Source organism: Lagopus leucura, unplaced genomic scaffold, assembly GCF_019238085.1.
Source record: "Lagopus leucura isolate 7727_CA_CO unplaced genomic scaffold, USGS_WTPT01 Super-Scaffold_100002, whole genome shotgun sequence".
NCBI lineage: Eukaryota > Metazoa > Chordata > Aves > Galliformes > Phasianidae > Lagopus > Lagopus leucura.
The window spans coordinates 9,554,435-9,578,223 of NW_024962263.1; the positions used below are offsets into that span (position 1 = coordinate 9,554,435).

At 43.8% G+C, this 23,789-nt stretch overlaps 1 protein-coding gene across 2 annotated transcripts in view; it reads right to left on the reverse strand.

The window, feature by feature from the left end:
• RREB1 (ras responsive element binding protein 1) overlaps positions 1-23,789 on the reverse strand; it is a 122,477-nt gene that overhangs the window by 52,483 nt on the left and 46,205 nt on the right. For both annotated transcript variants that reach the window (XM_042869260.1, XM_042869261.1), the window contains exons 2-5: positions 14,442-14,561; positions 12,948-13,150; positions 8,364-8,453; positions 6,859-7,022 (exon numbers count right to left, since the gene is read on the reverse strand). In XM_042869260.1, coding sequence (XP_042725194.1) covers positions 6,859-7,022; positions 8,364-8,453; positions 12,948-13,150; positions 14,442-14,561 — 577 coding nt within the window. The remainder of the gene's footprint in view (positions 1-6,858; positions 7,023-8,363; positions 8,454-12,947; positions 13,151-14,441; positions 14,562-23,789) is intronic.

Consider the following 23,789-nt stretch of genomic DNA (forward strand, 5'->3'; position numbering starts at 1 on the left):
GAAAATGTAAGAAACAGTTTTCAACCACAAAGAAAACTAAAACAGGTATCATATCTCACTTGCCTTCTACAGCTCCGGTTATCAATTACTAGAAGCTGCAATTAGTCCTTTGTGTTAGTTATCCCTGCTCAAGAATTAGGGCACTTGTATTTGCTGAAGCTTATCTTTTACTAGCATGCTGACAGCGGTTAAATCATCCCCCACATGTAAGGAATGGATTTGAAAGCCTGTAATACATCCTGCTTCTTCGTATTTAAGGGCGCTGAAATAAAAGCTCCTCAGGAGATGACCAAAGAGACATTTCCATTGTGCAAGACAATAAACAAGGGCCTTTTCACACATGTGAAGTGTCAGTCATTTTCAGTGTGGCGAGTTCCTTAGGCACTCGCTTTTAGCTTCAAGATTTTATGTGTCCCATCTCCCAAAGCTACCAAAAATTTAACACCAAATTTCCAATTGGCCATCTGTGCACCAGAAAACAAACAACACTGTAATAAGACAGTTCCCTTCTGAGAAGCAAAACAACAACAAAAACAGTTCATCGTCCCATTTGGCTAGACTCTGCCTCCAAAAATCTCCATATTAAACAAATGCCAGACTGCACGCATGTGCTACACTGCAGAGATCCTATTTGTACTTTGAAGCTGGGCATTGTTACTGCACTGCACCCCACAAAGCACACACAGCTTACTGGAAGCAAGCCAGCATCGTAAATAACATAGGAGAATTCACAGGTGGAACACAGGGAGAGGATGGATTTAGCCAGATCTTGAAGACACTCTGCGTATTGGATGTTTGGGATGTCACAGGCAACCTGTATGCATGCCTGTCTGTAAAACACAGATCTTTGCTAAAGAGAGCTGGGAAATCATCAAAATTTATGAATCTCAATCCCTGTGCTGTTCTGGGAATACAGCATTCACCTTCCAATCAGTATATTAAAGGCTTTACTTGCTGGTGAAGGAGGCTGACTAAAACATCAGCATTCACAGGTTACCCTCCAGCATGTGCATTTTCCATTTTTTCTCCAAAAACCCTCACTCTACAACACGTGCATACACATGAGGTGTTGTTCCAAAAACTTCAATAGCAGAGCAGTACCATGCATGGATAACAAAACCAGCTGTTCTTCTCTTGACACAATGTTAAAAAAAAACAACACAGTTTGGGAAAATTCTGTAACACGGGGAACAAGACTTGAGAAAGAAAGTGTCTTCTTAATTAAAAGAAGAAATACCTTCTTTGATAGGACCCTTTGTAAGCATGCTTCAAAGCATAGCTTCTGCAATCCAGATCTTCCAATTTGATTTTCAAAGACTTCTGCATGTGGTTGTTGCATGTGGTGTTTTGCATGTGCCAAAAAAAAAAAACCTCAAAACTCAGAGACCTGTTCTTGAGACAGCACATAAACAGCCTACGAGTAAGATGTCACTAAAATGCCACTATCAAAAATTTTGCCAGGCAGGGAGGAAGGACAGAAAGAAGGTCAATAACTGTGGCATTCTGGTTTCATAAAGAACACTTCAGTCAGTTTGCATTACCACACACACATACAGCCTGGTGAACACCAGGCATAGACACTGCAGCTTAGTTTACCAAACTTGGGAAGTTGTGGTTGAAATACATGCATTTTCCCTTAACTCTTTTCAAACTTGCCATGGAGCCTGTAATTGCTACCCACTGGAAACTGGCAGGAAGGTCATTTCTCACCTCTCTTCTGGCATTTACATCCTATTAACGTTTCCAACTTGCGTGGAGAACGTGTCTCTGGCAGGGATGGAAATCTGATTTTAAAGTGATAGGTACAGACCATCCTTAGTTACAGAAACAGAAAAAGAGCTGTTGGCAGTTGTCTCCTACCCTGAAGGAAACCCATTTGGAGCAAGTGGAGGCATCACTCTTCCCCCTAAAGTCAGATGCATGTTCTACTGGAATGCAGCACAGTAAGTCAAGCAAACTCTTTTCTCTACTTTAAGGCCCCTTGCTAAAGCTTATGGATCACCACCACCACCACCAAGACCCCCATCAGCAGACTAACTCATCTGTTCACATTTTGGGGACATGCAGTGGTGGAGATAGAACAAGAAGCTTGCAACTTGCTATTTGGCAGCAGAAGCAGGACCCAAAAGAGCTCCTCAGAGTTGGCGTGATTCACAGATGAACTCCTTAGAGAGCTACAGTGATAGTACAGATGGAAAGCCTTCAGTAACTGCAAGCTATTGATTTCAGACACTTCTTTGGAAATCCCCAGACTTCTCAGAGTCACAGAAAACTCTTTATACACACACACCTTCTTTCCATAAGAGTTTATGCTCCTGCTAGAGATCTGAGAGTATCCAGCTTTAATTCACTGTGACCAAGACAAAGCTGCAGAGTCTGTGTCTCTGGTGGAGAAGTGTGAGGATTAGCATGCTCTGTACTACACATTTTCTTATGTACAGATCACAGTGCCACTCTAGTTACAGCAATTTAGAACTCAAGATTACTCTGATCTCCCTTCCTCTGAATTCCTAAAAGTCCCAAAAAACAAGCCATCCAAGCCTCACATCAGACCCTCACACTACAAGGCTTGCTCCTTCTAGCTCTGCTCAGAAAGAAACTTGTGTAAAAAAGGCAGTGTCCTCTCCAGTTGTACTTCTCAGCAAATCATGTTTCTGGTGTAGATTCCAAGCATGGATGGATCTCCCAGTTATCACACACTGCAACAACCCTCCTCAAATGGGAGCAGCAGCACTGAGATGGAGGCAGCTAGGCTGACAGCACATTCAAAGGAATGAGGGAATCAGCTTCTCACGCTATACATTGAGCACTCTCCAGAAATCCTTGCTCTCTCCAACTGTGACTGTCCCCATTGGAGGCTCAGGTCACTCTGGAGCAATCTGGCAGCAATAAGAGAGCTTTCTGAGATGCCCTGAGCTCACAGTTCCTTGTTGAAAATCCTGGCCAAGAGTCATACTGGTCAGAAAAGGAAGCAGGCTTTAACCTCTTTTACTGAATGGTGCTGCACACGAGAACCTTTCTTCTCCACCCCTCTATTTGCAGTGCCCATTCAACTCGACTTGTTGACAAGGAGCCAAGGAGCACAACAAAAAGAAACTGGACCTTATGTGAGAGGCTCTGACTCATTTACAAATGAAGTGTTTGCTTGTATTGTGGGAGTCAGGAAGGGCAGCATCAATTTAACAGGTAAAGAGTACAAGCAACACCCCAGCACAGCTAGAAGAAGGCAGACAAAACAGTGTTCTCACTTGACAAAAACTAGGTATTGCAACAGAATCTTGCTGCGATGCAAAAAAAGGAACAAATTAGAGCTATGGAGGGTTTTTAATCCCTCCACTTAACAAATAGAGGGGAGAGAAAAATTACTTTTTAGGAAGATTGTGGCACTGATACTTCCTAACAGCAAAAAAGCATCTGGAACTTTTCTCCCCTCCTCCTCTGCTCTGCTGAATGTCTAACGGCCTGGCTGCTAGAGGTGGAAAAATGGATCCGAAATTTCATCCCCTCAGAACAGAAGTAAGCACTCTGGTGGCACAGCATTGCCCTTGACAAAATTAATCCAATGGATTTTTTACCCCTAAGTGGTATTTTAGAAGGTCCAGTTTAAAAAGACAGTATGGACAGTTAAGAGCCAGAATGAGGCACAGGGAAGAAAGAGAAGACAGAATATATGCAAGATGTGTAGACACATTCTGCTCCCATTCAGATCCCAGCAGACTACATTCTCCCTCACTCCAGTCCCAAGCACTGAGCATATTTGGTGCAAAAACAGCACTATGTGGGAATGTTCAAGCTCTGCTGATTCTTTAGCAGAACTTCCACAGCTTTCTGTTAAATTCAGTTCTCTCCCCAACTTCACACTTTGTGAGACTCAGGAGGGGGACATTAGAAACCCTGTTCTCTGTTAGTTTGGGCATATATCAGCCACTATTTGGATACTCTAACATGAAACTAAGGAATAAAAGAATTGTGTGCATCAGCAGGGAAAGATGAGCTGGCATTCTTGCCCCACCGGCCAGCTGGCACAGAAGAACAGATGTGGTACCACCATCAGCAAGGCCTTTGGAAGCAGTCCACAAGGCAGGACGTGGCAAGCAGGCCCCTGCTCCAGAATCCTGAGGCAGAAGGCTTTGAACGTGATATGAAAAGCATTCATCCATAGCACTGAGACTCGATGCTACAGCCAGACCTGAGGTACCTATGGAATAATTTCCTTCAGACCATCTTAGACCAGAAATACCTGTTTCTGAAGGAAGTACCTAGTGTGCAAAATCAACACCTTCCTTTTGAGTTTGTCATAGTACCAGATAACAAATTTCATTTCATTTTGTATTTATCCTCATCTGCCTACTTGTACATTCATGCTTTTCACTACGGCATCAGGATTCACTAGCACAGCCTGTTACAGCATCAAGAAATGGTTATTCGCTGCAAACAATTGGTTTGGCACCATCCTGCCCACCAGTACTCTTCCTTAGCAAAACTACCCTGTTTCAGTAGGCTCAAGATGTTTCCTGTCACAGGCCTGGGGCCACCTGGTGCAGCGTCAGTGAGCTCAGCAACTTTGCAGTGTTCCACTGTGCTGCTGCAATGTAAGCCTACACAAAGAGGAGTTCTACAGAGCAGACAGGAGCTGACACCTGTCAGATGGAAAGAGCTTGCAACAGAAATCTCTTCCTTGCACAATTTAGGTTCTTCCTAGCATGGGCAGTAAACAGAGCACTCTATCCTGGCAACATCAGGCAAAACCCCATTAAGAGGAAAACTTTCAAATGAATAACCTTGTCATCAGAAGATTTTGATCTATAGTTACTTCTTTTGGGCAAGTCACTCAGTCTGGCAGATTTACTGCTAAAGCACGATAAGAGTTGCTATACAGGGAAACCTTGATAAGCAAAGGATACTACATCAACATCTGGCAGGCCTGGAGTGAAGTCCCACAGGAAGTCTCCCTGCTTCTGGAGAGGATGAGGAGATGCCTAATGAGAAAAAAGCTAAAACTAACCCTGCAACCTTCAGCAAGCAGCCTAGTGAGGAACAGGACACAGTGGTGTCCACCATGAGGGTCTGGGTGCTGAAATTCATCCTCTGGGGCCAATACTGGCACCAGCTGCAACTCAGAAGCTGCCCTGCCTTCCTGAGGAATGACCCAATTTGGAAAACGTGGCTCACAACTGACTCAGTAGAGACAGACATGATTTATTCAATGCCCAAAGCCATTATCTCCTCTGAGCATCTTCATGTCTTCCTCTTCTCATCTGATGTTTCTTTCTCCATCCTTCCTCAATTCTGATTGAGTAGAGGTTAAATGAACACAGAGATAGAAAATTGCACACATTCCTATTTCTCCATTTTCATGGGACTGCTTAAGCTGTCAATAAGATCCAGAAAGAGGCAGAGCTGCAAGCAGATACTGCTTCCTTTGGGTAGGATTATATTATCTCTGCTCGCTGAAATAACTCCTTTCATTCCACCTACAGCATACTCCTTGGAAAACTGTTGGTAATAATCAGTGAAAAAAGGTATCTTCCCACCCACACAGAATCAGTTTATAACCATCACTTATCACAATACTTACAAGCAGCGCTCCTTTCCCCCACTTATCTTCCATTTTTTTGTAGGTTGTAAATGCTTTGACATGGGGGCGAAAGCTACCTGGGAATTCACAAACTCTTAATCAGTTCTGAGGTGCTCCACCCTTGCAAATAAATGAATACTGAACTGGAAGATGTGAGAGGGAAAGGACCATACAAAGAGTGGTGAGGTATTGGAACAGGTAGTCCAGAGAAGTGGGGGAGACACCATCCCTGGAGGTGTTAAAGGAAACGTGTGGTACTTAGAGGCATGGTTTGGTGGGCAATATTGGTGGTGGGTGGATGATTGAACTAGATGACCTTGGGGGTCTTTTCCAATTTAATGATTCTACAATTCCAGAGCAGTTTTAGAAATGCCCATCAGGAACAGGGGCACCTTTCTATGGAGCAAGAAGGCACCAGCCAGTGGGATGGCCCCAGCCAGGACACTCCAGGCACTGCTGAGTATTAAACACAAATCCATACTTTCTCCATCCTGTAAAATTAAGTTTTATTTCATAGGGCTGTCCTAGAGCTGTGTTACAGTTAGTAATAACTGTAACTAACCAGTAAATTCTGTTTGGTCCCATATGGAGCCAGGAGTTGCATTTGATGATCCTTATGGGACCACTACAAGTTTGGATATTCTATGATTCTGTGTGATTTTACATTGTTCCCCTAGTTGTCAACTGTTGACGTACTGCTAAATCCCTATGAAGGAAACTACACTAATTATGTTTGGACACTGGTCACAGATAATTTCCTGAATCTGTAGTTCAGTAAGTTGCCTACAGAGCAAGTAGTGATGTATGTATTTACAAATAAGATTGATTATTCTGAAGAGGCATCTTCACAGTGGCATTTGGATACTACACTGCTTAATATTCACCACAGATGCCCCAGTACAACCATTTGCATCTGCTACTCAGAAGCTACAGAATTAGAAGTTCCTCTACAGCTTGGCTATGTATTTTTATCCTTAGAGAAAAATCCATCCTGTTTTCAAAATAATAATAATAATAAAACCAAAACAGCAAAACTTCTGGATATCCACAACAACTGAATACTACGTGAGGAGAACCAGAAACCCTTTCTCAATTTTGGCTCCCTTCCACAACATAATCATCCTAGCAGTTGTAGAGTGTGTGTGAGTTTGTGTCACACCATACTTGTAGATCAGTCCATGTAAGGGTCTGTATTTAGCTTCAAAGCTCTTCCAAGGAAACAAACCCAGCCCTCTATCCTGTAGTGCTTTCCAAACTCCTGGGTCACGATCAGCACTCACCTGTGCATGTTTCCATTGGTGGTGAAGGACTGTCCACACACTGAACATTTATAAGGCCTTTCACCTGAGTGCACCAGCATGTGGCGATCAAGGGAGCTCGCTGAGCTCAGAGACTTTCCACAGATGCTGCAGGAATGGTCTGTCCCTCCAGTGTCAGTGTTATGCTAGAGAAAGCAATGATTTTTTTTCATTGAATGACTCTTACACAGTGTGAGTAAAATATCAGAGAGAACTGTAAACATCTTAAAAGTAGCTTCACAGAGCCACGTGACACAATACCTTATATTAAGGTGTGCCCCATATCCAGTTCTTTCCCACAGCCCTCCCCCTTAACTCCACCCCCTCCCTTTGCTTTAACTCCTTAATGCAGCTGCTTTGTGCAGCCTGGAACGCCCACCACACGCTGCACTTTCACTGGGTGTGCAGCAGAAAAGGATAGAAAGGGACCCAGCAAAACCGATCCAACAAGTGGGACCCTGGAATGTGTTAAGCTATGTAGCACTTTGGGGTAGGGTAAATGGTAAGGGGGAAAGAAGAAAGAGAATGTAATTATAAACTTGATTTCAGAAGACGCTTAAAAATACTCTTTAAAGATATTAATTTCAAAGTGACTGTGTAGTAAGAAAACAGAAAAACAGAAGCAAATGCCTCTGTTTTACAGGGAAAACATGGCTATCAGCCACTGTGTTATATGTACCATTCGTTTTTGCTTGCATTTAGAGAATTGAACATTTCTTCACATACCAAAAAAAAATAATAAAAAAAAAAATAATCCCCACCCAAACTAAAATCAAATAGAGAATAAGGAAAAAAATTAAATAACAGTTACAGTACAGAAGGGAAAACGGAAGTAATGAGTATCTAGTGGACTCAGAGTGGTGAACCACAACTTTAACATCCCAAGGAGAACCTTCTGACATAGAAAAAGCCAAAGCTCCTCATAACACATTTTCATATTTCAAGAGGAGCAAGATGAGGCCTGTATCTGACAAAAATAAAGAGCATCATACATTTGAAATGGGTATTTTAAATTCTGCCTCCCAAAATTGCTGTACGTGTAAAGGACAGAGAGGCTCTTAACACCAAGATGATTTTAAAGTTGTTTCTTCCTGCTTCTTATTTGTATGTACAGTAAAGGGAACTGTATTCAAACAGGACAACAAAACAGGACTTATGCCTCATGATGGAATTGGTTTTCCGGATCCTTAGGATACCTTAAGCTGTGCAGAACAGGACACACATCCTTGTTTGAGCCACTGAGGGAGTAGGGAGGGGAAGGAAAGGAGAGAAAGAGAGGAGAATTATCCACCTCCTGGTTGATGGTTTTTTTTTTTTTTTTTTAATTAATACCAGGGGAAAGCTTGAATAAAAGCAAAACAATTGTGAAAAGTTATATACAGGCATTTCTGATTTGCACATGGAATTGCTTTTCACTACTGCAAAATGCACACTGGCAATTGAGACACTCAATAAAATAGGGAATCGAGAGCTCTAACTTTACGTACCTGACGAATGTGCATAGTTAGCTGGTGCTGTGTAGTGCAAATCTTTTCACACAGAGGACAGGTATAGGAAGACTTCTCTTCTTTTGTTTCCTGTGAAGAAAACAACAAAGAAATCAGATATTAAAGAACTGGAAAGCTGTTACTGCTATGGATGGAAAAAGTACAAGCCATCTCCAATACAAAAAGGCCACTGCTAACAGAACGACTTGTATGTGCATTTATCATCCCAGCAGATCCCTCAGGGAAGTTTCAAAAACTTCTGAATTTATAAATAGGGGCCATTTCAACCACCACAGAAGAACAGCAGCTGTTTTAACAGCGCACAGATACTCAGCAGTAGCAGTTTAGGACAGGAAGTGAAGGCAATTACTGCAACCAGCTCAAACTGCCAGGAGGAATTTAGGTGAGCAGAAAGCAATTACCCAGGCTGGAATCCTGCCAGAATATGCTGGCAAATGCAACTAATCTTCCAAAAAGATCTTTAGGAAGCACAAGTCTTCAGGACTTTGGGTTTTCCACCCCACCTCGATGGCAAGTTGTTAGGCCAGTGCCCTTTTCTCAGAGCTCTGACTCAGAAGGAAGAGCAGCATTTACTGAATCACCAGCACCACTTCCTTGAGCATCCTGTGTTTCTCCTGGAAGCATCCCATCCAGGCACACTGGCCAGGCCCAACCCTTCTTAAGCTTGCAAGATCTGATGAGATCATAACGAGAAAGAGGTGACAATGTGGGAGCCTACGTGACTCTAAAAGAACACATTATGAACCCCGTTATCCTCCACCCAGGTGAGGAGTAACCACAGTCAGAGCATGAGTACAAACAATGCAATAGCCCCGACCTGGATTGCTCAGTCTGATTTAAGTATGCCCTTGAGACACTGGGGAAAGCAGCCACTCTTTCACAGCCGAGGATGGAATGGCACTCTCACAGAAACCAAAGGCATCTGCCTGAGCTGTCTGCAAGGATGGCTACCGAATGACATACGGTCATTTGCACCAGACGTGGCTTCTGAACCAAAGCCTCTATGACTCAAAGCAAGAAGATCTGGCACTGAAAATGAAACCTCTGTTTTCTGTAGAACTATGCACATCTTTACCAGCTGGAGGTTCACCATTTGTTACCTAAACTCGTGGTGATGAGAATACAAAAACCATCTCTGCATGACTGATGGGAAGCATAATATTTATGCTAAAAGGATGCATTCTATTGAATCTCTTTGCTGGCTATTTTAGGTAACACTGGTGAGAACAAGCAAAAGAAACCAAACAACAGCAAAAAACACCCCACCAAACCTAAGTAGCTCTTTAGTCAGAAACAGGAGGGAGCAGATCTGTATATATCTATCTGCTTCCTCTTTCTAAACAATTTTTTTCCCCTTCACTGTCCTACAAGCTATCAACTGAGAAAGGACCACTCCAGACAGTCAGACACAAGCATTTGTGTGGGGCGCTGACAATGACTGGCCCAGGTCTCTGTCATCAATCCTGTGGCATTTCAAGGGGAAAGACACTGACACAGTGTTAGAAAAGGCTGTTTTGTTGTTGATTTTTTTTTTTTCTGAGTTTCAACTTAATGAAGCAATATTCCTCTCAACACGATCTGAGGAAACACTCTATAGAGAGTTCCTGACTAAAATGTAACATTACATTTTCAGAAGTGGGGTCATGATATTTTTCCATTAACTCCAGCAACTCGTGGATGTGGATGCAAAGCTATTTTCTCATTTTGCCTCAAGTAAACACGGCGAGTGACCTCCCTTCTATAAGTATCAGGAACAGCAACTGCTAGGCTATCCCAACCCCCCTCCTGTTTCCCTTGCAAGGCTCTCCATCCCGAAGGTAATCACTGCAGGCCACACACACAGGCCAGGGCCCAATGCCCTGTTACTCACAAAACATTAGAAAGCAAATAAGAAAGGCTGCCATTATAAAGTCTCAACACCCCAAGAAAATTAAAACACATTATCCCCATGCCCACACACACATACAATTCACACACACACATTCCATCCTACTGATACAACTTTAATTTTACTGCATGCAACCAGTCTGCGGAGCAGTGTTCAGCTCCAATTATACTGCAAGCCTGTTAAAGTTGGCTCAGGACAGAGAACAAACACACTGTGCTGCAAGGAAAATCCCTGCAGCTGTGCTGACAGTTTAGATCGTGTTTAATCCCCAGGGTATTTATGTGAAATTATCAACCTACTACTTTTTTTTTGCCCCCTCTTTAAATGAGTGACACAGTTCTACACGATGCAATCAATGGCTTCAGAGCCTTTCTCAACTGCTCTTCGCATCAGCAAATTAACAGCAGATAGAGTAATTGCTGGTTCACCTTGAAGCAAAGATCAGAAACACACTATAGCTCTGTCAGAGCTGATTAGTATTGAATCTGGGGTTTATTATTAACTAAAACCCAAACTTTCTCCAGTGGTCACCCAGGGTACATGCTGCATACCGTAACACAGCTCAAGCAAATCAAGGCTAGCTACAAGAGGAACGCTGTTGACTGACTCGATCCAGGCCAAAATACATTAGCATCCCTACTCCAAGAGCACCTCCACTCACAAATGTAGGACACAGCACTCAGCCACCTCACTGGAGCCAGGGTGGGGAAAACACGCTTCCTGAACTGAAAGATAAAACTAAGAGTTAATTTGTTACCTATTCTCTTTTTAGTCAACCTGGCAAGACAGCTCTGCATTCAACTGATGGCAAATGCTTTGGGAACTGTGCACAAGGGCTGCTTTTCTCCAGCTCACCTTTGTCACCTTTTTTTTTATTCTCTTATAGAGCAAAGCAAACGAGAAGTTAAAATGGATGCAGGTTGATGACAGAATACGTTTATTAGACTATAGGTAGACCAGACTAAAGATAAAGCTAGCATTATAAAGAGAACCATAGACTAAGGACAAAGGTTCACAGCAAAGTGTTTTGCTGCCAAGAAACAGCAGTCAGACCCAGAAAATTAGCACAGTTACTATCCTTGCAATTAAAATCAGGGGCACATTCTGACCAGAATCGGAGATCTGTGCACTGTTAAACACTGAAACAAATCAGTGCTTTCATGCTGCTATGTTGAAAATGGAAATTCACTGTATTAGATGTTGTTAAACCCACTTACTATTTCACATCTCACTTCTAATACCTTGCTGATGTAGCCATTTACCCCTCTGGCAATAACGATCTTTCAGCCTAATAACAAATAGGCTATTTACCGTGTTTTCAATCTATTTATTTTTACACCATAAGAATCCCTCTTAATCCTGTCACATTTACTCTCAAGCTTCCTTTGATTCAATGCCCATCGAAGCATCAGGTGGAATAAAGGTCACTAGCACTAATAAACCTTCCTGAAGCCAAGCCACATGGTGTTCCAGCGGGCAGCTGTGCAACAGCACTGCCACCGAGTCTCATCTGAATTCCAGTCTTACTTTACACGATGAAATCAAGGAACCAGGGTACCCCTTAACAGGGAACACTGCAAATAAATCCTGAAGTCAGATGCTAGACAGTGTGACACCACCAACACAGTTGCCTGTACACAGCCAGGCTCTTCAATTAAGAATTCCTATGTTCATTTATTGTTAGTGATTTTTAACCATTTTAAGCAAGAAAATTCAAGACAAGTCATAAGTATGTCAACTGGGCAGCCATTCTGCAAGTTATTAATAAAATACTATAGGACCATCACGAATCACACTTCCCAACCTTTCTGATCCCCATTACATCTTCATTCATTAACAAATTCTCTGTGCTAAAGTCAAACAGACGTGGGGATTTGGGGTGTTTCTTGCTGTACTGCAACACCTTAATTAGTAGGGCTTAACTCAGCAAAAGAGAAACGTGGATATCAATAATCACAGCTTGAACTGACTCTATCACTTCTCCAGATCAATACACCTATCAGCCAGAGTCATCAACTGGCAAATGGAAAAAAACCAAACTGATAAAAGCTACATATATTTGCTCTGCAACATTTATACAAAACATTCTGCAACAGTTCTTCACATTTTCATCAACAAATAAGGGCACCTTACAGTACAACTGTGTGAACTGAGTGCCTTTATGGACATTTTGGTCTAGCACCACCTTTAACCTTTAATCACTCAGATCTTCTGCAGGAGCAATACCTCATGAAGGGACCCTCTCAACAACTGAGCCAAGCCCCACAGTCCCCTGGCCAGGCCATCCCTCACTGAACTACTTCAGTTCCAGATACTTTTCTCCTAGGTTAATGGAACAAACTGACCCTCTCAACAAATCAGGAAAATGCAAGAACATGAATAATGGAAGCAGGAAAGAAGTGGCAATTTTCGTTTTGCTGCTGCTGGTGTCATCTGGCAGACCAGCTTGCCCACTGTGTGACATGTGAGCCCAAGCAAGCAGACCCCTTCCATCCCCGGTTTTCCAAGGTTAAGTTCTGGGGGAGCATCAGGAAACATGCAAAAAGAAACGATAACAGAGGCAAGACAAACTCATGGAGTGAAAAAAAGACAAAACCACCAATGAAACATAATCACATCATTTTCCATGCAGCTGTTTGACTTCCCATCATCTCCCTGTACTTGAGTTTACAAACCTGATTCCTCCTACCAATCCGATTTGGTGCAGGAGACTTCGAGGGAGATTTGACAGTCTGAGAGGTCCCCCCATTTTCAGCTATCTTCCCCACATTCATTACTGCTGACATCATGGCATCAATGGAGGACAAGTCTGCTCCGTCCGAACTGTTTGGTGAACTTGGTGACACCTTGTAACTGTTTAAGGTTTCCAGCTGCTTCTCTGGAATTAAAAAGAAAAAGCACACATAAGAGCTGCTAGGTCATCTAAAAAATTAAACAAAAAAAAACCCCACAACCCAAAGCAAAAACCCAAGGTATTTTCAGCTACCTGCAACTCACATCACACTGCCTAATTTCATGGACAAAAGCTCATAATAACTGAAGATTTTCTTGTATCAGTGAGTTTCTCCTATTGGAATGCATAGGATGAGGTGCAGATCTCTTCTAAAAGGATGTTCACGTTATCTTGACTTCCAAACTAAATTCAGTACGGGAATAATGGAGTGATTCACCTTAAATTTTCTTGCTGCAAAATGGTACTAATTGCAGTACCTTGCAATCACAATGAACTATCAGATCAGCACCAATGTATGAATGCTCTGGCAAACACCATCATTAAGGCAAGCAAGTATTTTAAGCAGAATTGCACAACTGAGGCATCAGTAGCACAGTATACTGGTTCTTCTGTCACATACCTTAAGTCAGCCTTGTAGAAGCAAAGCGCTAAATCTGAAAAAAATCCAACTTCAAATCCCCTAAAATACATTTTTACTTCCACACCTGGCAATGATATAATTATCTTTTTCTTTTTGTTCTACCCACTCTTATCAGTCCATAGAGTATACGTTACAGCCATGACTGATGCTGCCCCACAGGCAAAGCTGCTCAGATTCAGACTTCTCCATCACATTTTGTACACAGCTTGTCAAACACACAGGTAAAGTCCTCCACTTTCCCCTTAAGATGTTAAAAAGGAAAATGCTTTCAAACTGAATGTTCATTCCTCTAAAAAAGAATCTCCCAACCAAATAGGAACACCCTGCAAGTCTACAACTGTCATCTCAGGTGGACAGCACAGGATCTTCATGTGTGTGTGAGTCACTCTAACACAAGAGGATGTGAGGGTGAACAAGGAGAAACAAATCTGCCTGTGAACATTCGATCTCTGCATAATACTGACTTTGGAAGATAAGTTTGAGCACTACAAACAGGTGTTTTTTGAAGCTAAGTAATGTGGTGCCAAGCTACCTGGAGCCAAGAAAATCTTAGTTTGGAAGCCTACAGTAGTGGCTGAGTATTTATGTGCCCATGCTTCTGCTCACTGTATTTTATATACTTCACACAGATAAAGGTTAGGCACAAGGAAAGAAAAGCATGCACCTATGCCTCTGCTCAGTGTATATTACACCTCTCACACAGATAAGGGTTATGGATTGGGTAAGAAATATTTCTACAAGCCTTCATCAATGTCCTAAATTAAAGAGTCACTCAGAGCTAGTCAGACCAGTTACCTTCATTGCTATCCCCTGATTGACTGAGGCTCTCTTCTTGCTTGCTGGTCTCCTCACTTAGTGTAGTAGCTTTAGTAGCATCAGGCTCTTCAGCCTCTTCTTCAGTAGCACCCTCTAGCACTATGTGAGGGAGATGGGAAAAAGAGAATGAGATTACATTTTGGTGGAAGCAGTTTTAGCAGAGAGTAAAACCCCAATTTTTTGAGTGCTCTACTGATGGCTGTGTAGGTTTGATGGTGGAAGCACATCAACGGAGCCAATGCAATCAAGCGCCCGAAGCCACAAGCATCCTGGCACAGGAATGGGAGATGCTGCTGCTGCCACCAGCAGTGAAATCTGGGCAAAAAAGGAGAGGAAACCCTTACACAGCTTGGTCCCCAGCATTCAACCACAAAAAAAAAAAGAAAGAAGTAGGGAACAAATGACTGAGCAAGCCACTGTGCCACTGACACTCATGACATACGGCAAAGAACTTGGAAGAGTATCCTGCTGCTGGAGATTCACTAAGTAATTCAGTTTCACTCACAACCATCCCACCCCCCAATTTCTCTTCTTGGAGGATTAATGTTTACACCAATAGATGAATTCAGGGCAATCTTCTTCCTTCCTGCAGCAAGAAATGAGTACTGAGGTTTTTGGGGCCATCTGGCACATTCCTTACACCCACTGCCCAAGGGTTTTAGATGAACAGAAGACAAGCAACCACCATATCTGCTGACAGAATTTCTCCACACCCCTTTCTAGACCACAACCTTATCATGCTACCCTTGGGGTTTCAGGAGGGATTCCTGCTCTGGCTGGAGAATGGCAATGCAGTTGAACATCCCTGATAGAGGTGAAGGTGAATCATCAACACGTAACAAAGAGAGGAGTTCTCTTTGTGGCACTCGTGGTCACAGCCTCTGAAGTGGATGATTCATAACACTGAAAATATCCATATCTTTTTATTGGAGAAGTACATTTTTATAACCTCGTATTGGAAATTAACACACTGTGGACATTTCATCATCTCAGGTTTCCAAATCGCACCCAGCAGACTTAATATGGATTTTCCCTTTTTTCAGAAAGCAGAGGCCATCGCTCTCAATTTATGGCTAATAGGGTTTCTTCCTTTTAAATAAGAAATTCTCAAGGATGACGCAAATCAGTCACAAAACATATCTTCAAATGCTTTTTGAACAGCGTATGCAAACAAGAAATGATGGTATCCCAACTACTGACATTTCAGAGTGAACAACAGAAGTCTGACAAACGGCCCAGTTTCTGCTCTCTTCACTCATGTCATGCAGTTCCTTGCTTTACTCAACACAAGAAAAAGCAGCAGACTCAAGCTCTCCACTTCAAACTGCCGTCCTTCTCAGGAGCAGCACACTGGTGGTTTGACACAGTGAGCAGCACAGTCTGGAGATGAAACATATGTGTGAGCTGACTGAAGCCCACAGTCTAAGACTCCAGATAAAATCAACTTCTTCAAACACCACTTTTAGTCTGCGTCTTCAGAAACCAAGACTATTTTGATGGTACCTTGAACAGTTCAAGATAACTCTTTGAAGGTTACTTTTGTATGCTTTTCTGCTAAGCAAAGCACTAATGTTCCCCGTGATGCAAGGGACTGCTTGATTCGAGAGCCCAAGCATCCATCCTCCTGTATTTTCTCCAACAAGTATAAGAGCTGCTTATTTGATAGGGTCTTTAAAAGAGGTCATTTAAGAGCAATACGGTCACTTCTTTCTACTGCGTAAGTGGTTAAAAAGAAAGTAAGTGATTTAATCTTGAAGAGAACAAGTACTGAAGAGTCACTTCCAAGTTGCTTGCTGTATCTACTCAGTACCACCAAAAACAATGACCAGTTTGTATCATTTGGAAAAACTTCTGTTAAAACAATGCAAGTAAGTGCTTTACTACATAAAAAAAAGCAAACAAACACATCAACAAAAACCAGCTCCTACTTCAGAAATACACTTACCCTTTCCTCTTTCAGTCAATACCTCTAGCATTAATGTTACCACCATTACGTCCTGGAAGAAGTTACTCTATAGCATAACTCTGAAGATTCAGCATTTCTTAATTTTAAGCAGTTAAAAGACTGAAATTCAGTTCTGCAAAAATAGGATCAGTGTCGCATGCTTTTGTTCACATATGTATTTTCCATTTTCTTGCATGAAGCAAAAATGTACCACTTAAACAAAGATAACCACATGAGCAGGACGCACTGATTTCAGAGGCATAACTTTCTATTTGCAATAGGATATAGAAACAATAAGGATACTGGGCCAAATCACTCCTTCCTGTGGGAAAACCCATGGCAGAAAGCCTTCAGGCAAGAGAATACTGAGAGGTTTCTCTTGCAGCTTTTTTTTTTTTTCCTTAATAAATGCATCAGTGAGGACGGGGAAATGTTTTTTTCCACAGCACCTATGAGATCCCAGGAATCAGACAAGCAGTGACAGCAGGAATGCCCTGTGGCCCTGCCCTCAGGACTCTAAACACCCCAGCTGGGAGGTCACACCAATGGAGCCTCCTTCCTCCCTTTCCCCAAAAGAGAACAAAGACCTCCAGGAAAGAGAGACAAACAGGAAAGAGGCTGGCAAACAGCATGGCCTCAGGTTGAATTCAACATCTGAGCAAAGCCTCTAGGAAACAGGGAACTGGTCACAAGCATTCAAGTCATCTATTTTGGAGACCCTCCCCCAGCATCACAGTCACCCTCTCTTATGAAAGCAGAGGGCATACATGTGAGGGGGCAACAAACAAAACAAAATCCCAACAGCCTTCCACCCGTGGTCACAGAAAGGGACCCGGCTCCCTCCACGTGGTGTTGTTTCTGAAGCCATGAAACCAGGCAGCTGCAATCTCACACAGAAGGCTGCAGGGCCTTCAGCTCCTCCTTGTGCTGGAGGCCCATCCCGATGCCACACATAACAGGAGAGCTGCTGAGAAACAGGAGGCTCAAAAAAAAAAAAAAAAGAAAAAAGAAAAAAGCCTTGTTGCTTCCCATTCAGTCTGTACAGGAAGACACTTGCTAGACCTATTTCCTCCTCTGGGATAAAGTGTGACTCCACTGTATGCTAAAGCTGAGTCCATCAGCAGCTACTTCCCCCCTCTGCTTATGTGTATTTATTTGTATTTAATTTTTTTCTTCAAAGACCACTCTCAACTGTTACAGCTGTTCCTCCTTCTGGCGATGAGCATCACAGATGAAGCAAAAAGGAGAATGCAGGCCAGCAAGGGCTACAGGGGAAGGAAGAAGAAAGGAGAAGAGATGATGAGCCTTGAGAGTCATGATCACTTGACTTGCCAATGAGAGACAGCCACTCTAACATGGAGCTGGTACAAGTCCCTGCTCTGGTTTGCTCCCCTGTCTCTGCACAGGAGCTCTCTGTTTGGAATAGGTAGAAAGAAACACACAATACAGGCAAGGAGGGGGAAAACCTGGTGTGTAGCACAAAGCTGCTCATTGTTCTGCCTTAAAAAAATGTTCACATCAATGTTAAATTGGAAGCCATGCACTAATTGGGCCAGGGAAAGATTAACACTCTCAGCCAAATACTTTTATTGGTTTCATTAAACATGCCATAGTACGCAGCACAGAACACGGTGGGAGGAGCAGAAACAGGGGAAACAAATGATGGCTTTAGGAATGCACCCCCCACACACACGCATTTCAAACCACGTTTTCCTGTGAGGCCCAAACAGGAATCCTGAGCCTTCTTCATCATTTCCATCTTAGCAATGCTATTATCTTATTCAAGGCTTTCCCAAAGTTTTTTTGTTTTTTTTTTTGTCTTCTTAGTGATAGAAAAAAATATCCAAGGATCATTTAAATGAAGGCCAGACCTTCCTAGTATACGAATTTAGAGATGAGCAGAACTTCAAAGAGAGAGATTGCATTTGAATAAACAGAAGTTTACCGTTTACCCTTGAGATCATAATACCTAAGAATCACTACACCACTTTCAGAAAGGTATCTGATGCAATGGTCTTGTACTGAGCGCCCACCAGAGGAGCAGATTTCCATCCCGGAGCACACAGAGACGCTCCCAAGCACAAAAGCATCCCCAAGAGATGCACACAGCCACCCAAACTACTTTTTGAATGTGATTTAGCTTCAAAGCTGGCAGGAAGGAAGGAAAGAGGATGAAAACGCGTTGTGTGGGAAGAAAAAGGGGTTAATACCATTGAAAGCCACTGCCTCAATGCAAAGGAAAACCAAAAGAAAAAAGTCTTCCCAACTGACCTTTTTAATATCAACTGTGCCCTTGCTACTGAAGTGTTGGTGCTGACTCGGCACCCCAGCGGTAGAGAAATATACTGGCAGCGTCACCTCACTGTCACCACTGCTGGAGCACCAGTACAGAGCAGCCTATGGGGAAAGGAAGACAAGCATAAAAAAAACACAGTGGCATGGGAATAGCTGGTGGTCGGTTATTAGCTCAGCATTCAGAACAAGACAGGCACTAAGGATATTGCCCCAAAGCTTTTGAACTAGTACCTCTAAGTAAAGTTTTCCTCTGGGGTTAAAAAAAAACAAAAACAAGCAACCATACAAAACCCAACAACAAACGAAACCTCAAAGACACCAAACCAAAGGAGCAACAGCTCAGGACACGCGCACTCTGGGCACTGAAAGACAGACCGCTCATCTTGCAATAACCTCTCGGGGTTCTTACTGATACAGCTGTTTTATCCACGTTAGCACGAGTGGAATACCTCATTCTACAACTCTACAAATCCACAGCATCCACGTGCCTCCTCTAATTTGACACACACACTGGCAGATAGGCACAGACACTGAATAAACAAGTGAAGCACACGCTCACCGCCATGCCTTAAAGCACGGCTGGAGCGCACCACCTGTTTTAGGGGCAGGGCGAATAAGAGCAAGAAGACTTCCACATTGATGGATTATTTTGTGCACTGTTGCTACCACACCTAATAGCCTAAATTTTGAATATCCAAAGATGCTTACTTCTTCAGTTTCACCCCTTTGCATGCATGATGAGATATGTGGGCGATTTGGTTCTTCTTTAAGTTTTGAAATCTGCATTCTCATGATCTATGGACCATTAGCAGTCCTCAGGACTTTGGCTTGGATGACCAAAAGCATCTCTCCATGAAACATACCAGAATTTGAACTTTGCTACTGCCTTAAGCAAACTACCGCTCTGAATCACCACGATGCTCTGGTACAGTGCTGATAAGTCACAGGGAAAATGAGGAAGCTGTACTAATGTAACAGTGAGATGCTGTGCTGGAAAAGCAGGGGCTTCCTGGATGGAATTTTCCTGCATTGGTCAATGGGTTCAATGGCAGAGTTAATATAAGATGCATGCATACCTGTCTTCTTGGCCCTGCAGTTTGCTAACTTGAAGAGCAAGCACACTCCCGTCTGTCCCTGCACGCAGTGAGGATGGCACGACACGCAGCAGCCTGTGGTGTTGCTAGGCTAGAAAGGAGAAGCAAAGCACATGCTGCTGCACTGCCGAGAGCGAAGCCAAAATCTGACAGCCCCATCCCCTGATGAGAAAGCCTTATTCTCTGCCACCATGCCTTACACATCTGAGGGTCTGGTACAAACGCACACTGAACTCTTGCCCACCATCACTGCGCCCAGGATGGCAACATCACACAACTGACCAGCTCCTGATGAATTCTGAGATTTTCTAACATCTTATTCCTCCTCCCTCGTATCAAAGACCTATCTAAAAGCTGTTCCTCATCCTCCCTATCAGCTTGTGGGTTAGCACCTGGCCCTCCAGGAAGCCTTTGTCACCAAACTGCAGTCAGCCTTGTGTGTTCAGACAAAAAGGGATATTGAGATTTCAAGACAGTTGAACAAACCTGGGGCCACAAGAGCTGATTTCAGACACACGCAAAAAAATGAAGTTGGAAAAACAGCAAAGCAAAAGCCAGCAAATGGAATCACAGATTCCTCCACTCCCTCCACATACAAACTCCCCTCCATCCTCATTTTGCCAGCTTCCCATTCAGCCAGTGGGGTGCAGGAGGCCTCTGGGGAGACTATCCAGCCCCGCAGCTCACAGTGGCCAAAGAAGCATGTTGGACAAGACAGACCTTCAGCGTTACCCAGTGTGCCCTGCCCCTGCTCCCTCCCCGCGTGCCGAGGAGGGACACAAAAGCAATACTGTCTGTCCTTATAAGCTCTGCTTTGCATGTGTTCGGCAAGCTAAGACAGCTGTGTGGACGGCTCGCAGAGTTCCAGGAAGTTGATGTGTTTCTTGGCTTGGACTCCAGTTTATTTGCCTTAGATGAAGTGGCGACCCAAGAAAATCTCTCCCCGTCCCCCTGGGCTGGCAGGCTACAGGACAGCAGCATGCCTCGAGACATGGCACAGGGTCTCTCCCCAGATGGACGGGCCTTCACCAGCCTGACTGAGGCTCCTGATCAGGCTGAGGCTGGCCCACATCCTGCTTTGTGAGGAGACACTGTGGGACATGGTGCAGGAGAGCCTGGGAGCACGTTCCTCAGAGCCAGGGGCTGCAGAGCCCATCCCTGAAGGCTCCCTGCTGAGGTGGGAGGTGGGCCTGAGCTCCCCCAGCAGCTCTCAGGGAAGCAAAACCTCACTGCTGCTGCTGCCTCAGGGGAGCAAGGGAGGTAAAGAGAGGAAACAATCTGAAACGTAGCAACTGATAGCCCTGTGATTTCTTTCAATTTTTTGCCCTGCGCCAAAGGGTAGAATCACAAACCCAGTGAATTTCATACCTTGGAGGACAGAAAAAGAAAGAAAAAAAAAATCTATCCACTGATGTGCTGTCACCTAGATGGCTAAGCAAGCAAGCACTGTGCTGAGGTAACGGGGTGCTGGTCCCAGTGCCTGAGGGGTGAGCTAGACAAATTGCGCTTGGGAGAACCAGATAGAAAACTTTTCAGTGTAAAAGAAAAGCCACTTCCCCTCCAGCCGAGGCAAGCTGCAGTGCCCTTCAGCTCTGAAGAAGAAAAGGCTGCAGGATGCAGTGTGGGTGAAGTGGGACACTCAGTTCTGCTGAGAGATGCTGGCATTCCCAGCAATATACAGCCCATCTGAACCACGGGATATCTTGTCCTTTTAAGGTGGGCCAAGAGCAAGCATCTGTGCAGCAGCAGCACAGCTCGAGCCTGCAATCAATAGCCCCTGGTGTCACTTAAAAAACAGGGGCTTCTGTGCCTTACCAACTGGCCTTGCAGATGCCCAGGCACCCACCCGGTGGGGAGACAATCAGTCTGGTTGTTCCTCCTCGCGGCTTTGTGGAAACAAGACGGAACAGCAGCAGCGAGAGGAAGAAAAGCCACGAAGCTATGCGGCTGTGCCGCTCGCTGGCAATCGGTGCCTGCAGCTGTTGGGTCAGGAGGGGGGGCCTGCAACCCCACAGCTTGGCCCAGGGCAGCCCCAGACCCAAGGATGCAGGCAAAAGTCCCAGGCAAATCTCTGGAGGATGGGGTGGGAGAAAACGAGCAAGCATTTTGCTGCCTCATGCTTGTTTTTCACACCGAGCTGGAGCTGCATGTGTGCAGCAGGACAGGTTTGGAAGGGATTACTGAGAGGCAGGATGAATCATGCAGAGGAAGACAGAAAATCTCCTGTGCTAGTGCCCTGCATCTTGCGTGGCATGCTGCTTGTGATCCTCTTCCTCCAGAGATCCATTTAAAGAGGGCTTCACTCACCAAAGGGAACAGTGCTGGTTTGCTCCCTGCACAGCCCCAAAAGAGCACATCTACTGCAAGTGATGGCAGTGTGCCCTGTGCAGCACCTCACCAGGCAGCGTGCCAAAGCACTGCACACCACACAAGGTACTGCAGCAATGCAATGCACAACGTGACAAAAGAGACAGAAATTACAGTGAATAAAACTCATTTCCTGATGGTGGTGCTGTCAATCATTACGACCTCATTGCAAGCCTTGTGAAAAACTGAGGTTATTACACTACTGCACAAGAATCTCCAACTTGTTGTCAGTGAAAGTTCTAGTTTTACAGGTTACGTAGAAAGGATAGAAACTACAGATGCTCAACAAAACATAAAAAACAAATTGAAGTAAATGCTTTTATATTTTAAAGCCTCACGTTCTTAAGGATAATCATGACCTCAGATGCTCAACCTGTAACTTCTTAACACATAACGATACCAACACAGAGCAACCCTTCTTTACAAAACAACATATTTTACACCCAGGAACACATGAACTCCAAAACCAAAACGGCTTATTCGTTTTTAAGAGGGAAAAAAGATCGCAACATCTCCATGCATCTCCAACATTTAAAAGCCAGCACAGCTGTAGGCTAGTGCTACTTGAAGATGAGAGCCTCCACCAAATCACCAAACTCATTTTAAGCAGAAAGAGATTCAACATGCAAATGTTTTGCAGAGAGAATGATTCAAGAGTCTGCAGCTCTCCTCACTGCTCTTTTCCAGGGAGCATGACTTGCTGACAGGATTAACTACTGCCAGGCTCACGAAGCTGGGAGACAGCTGCCACATGGCAGCCATTTATTACAAAGCTCCACTCCTCTTAAGTTAGGAAAGAGGCAGACTATTTCATCTGTGTTATCAGCAGGGTTCCTCTGCTCCACAGGCTTTGGAGACCAGGCTTCTTCTAAACAAACATCTCCTTTTCTACTCCACCTTGTTAACATCCTTATCTTCCCGTCTTCTGTTTCTGGTCAGCACAGGAACTATTCCCTCTATCACACTTTCCAAACAAATAAACAACACATTTATAAATCAATTTAAAATGTTCAGTAACACACACACTGAAAGAGATTTTTACAGAGTTTTAGCTTGATGTTCTAGGAGGGGGAACCGCATGTCACAGGGAGAAAAGAGAGAAGTGCTGGAGCGAAGGGATTCTGAAATATTCTGTGCAACCTTCACTCTTTTGTCCACCTCAGAAAGCATTTTTAATGTCACTCTCCAGTACAACATCCAAAGCAGCTACACAACCTTTTGTGAGCGACATAACCAGCAGTGCTGCTTCGTACTTATATCTCCACAGCAGGCAGACCTCAGCCAGAGCCACAAGGCAAAGCCACACTCCTGCCCTGCACCACAAAAGACACAACAGGCTTCAAGTCAACCACCTCCTACAATCTGTAAATGACCAGAAACAGACACGCACCACCGATGTAATCACATGATATTCAATTTAAATGACCATCGATTGCCATTCTCCCATCATTCTGAACCAGAACTAGAAGATACAAGCTAGCTGCTCAATTTAACCTGGAGCGTTCTAATCAGATATTAGCAATAGGTGCCAGAGTACCACAGATCTCTCAAAGTGGGGTTTATCAGTTCCTCATGGTAAAGGAAGAACCCAGCCTTGAGAAAAATGTCTCTCCCCCTTTGCTGATG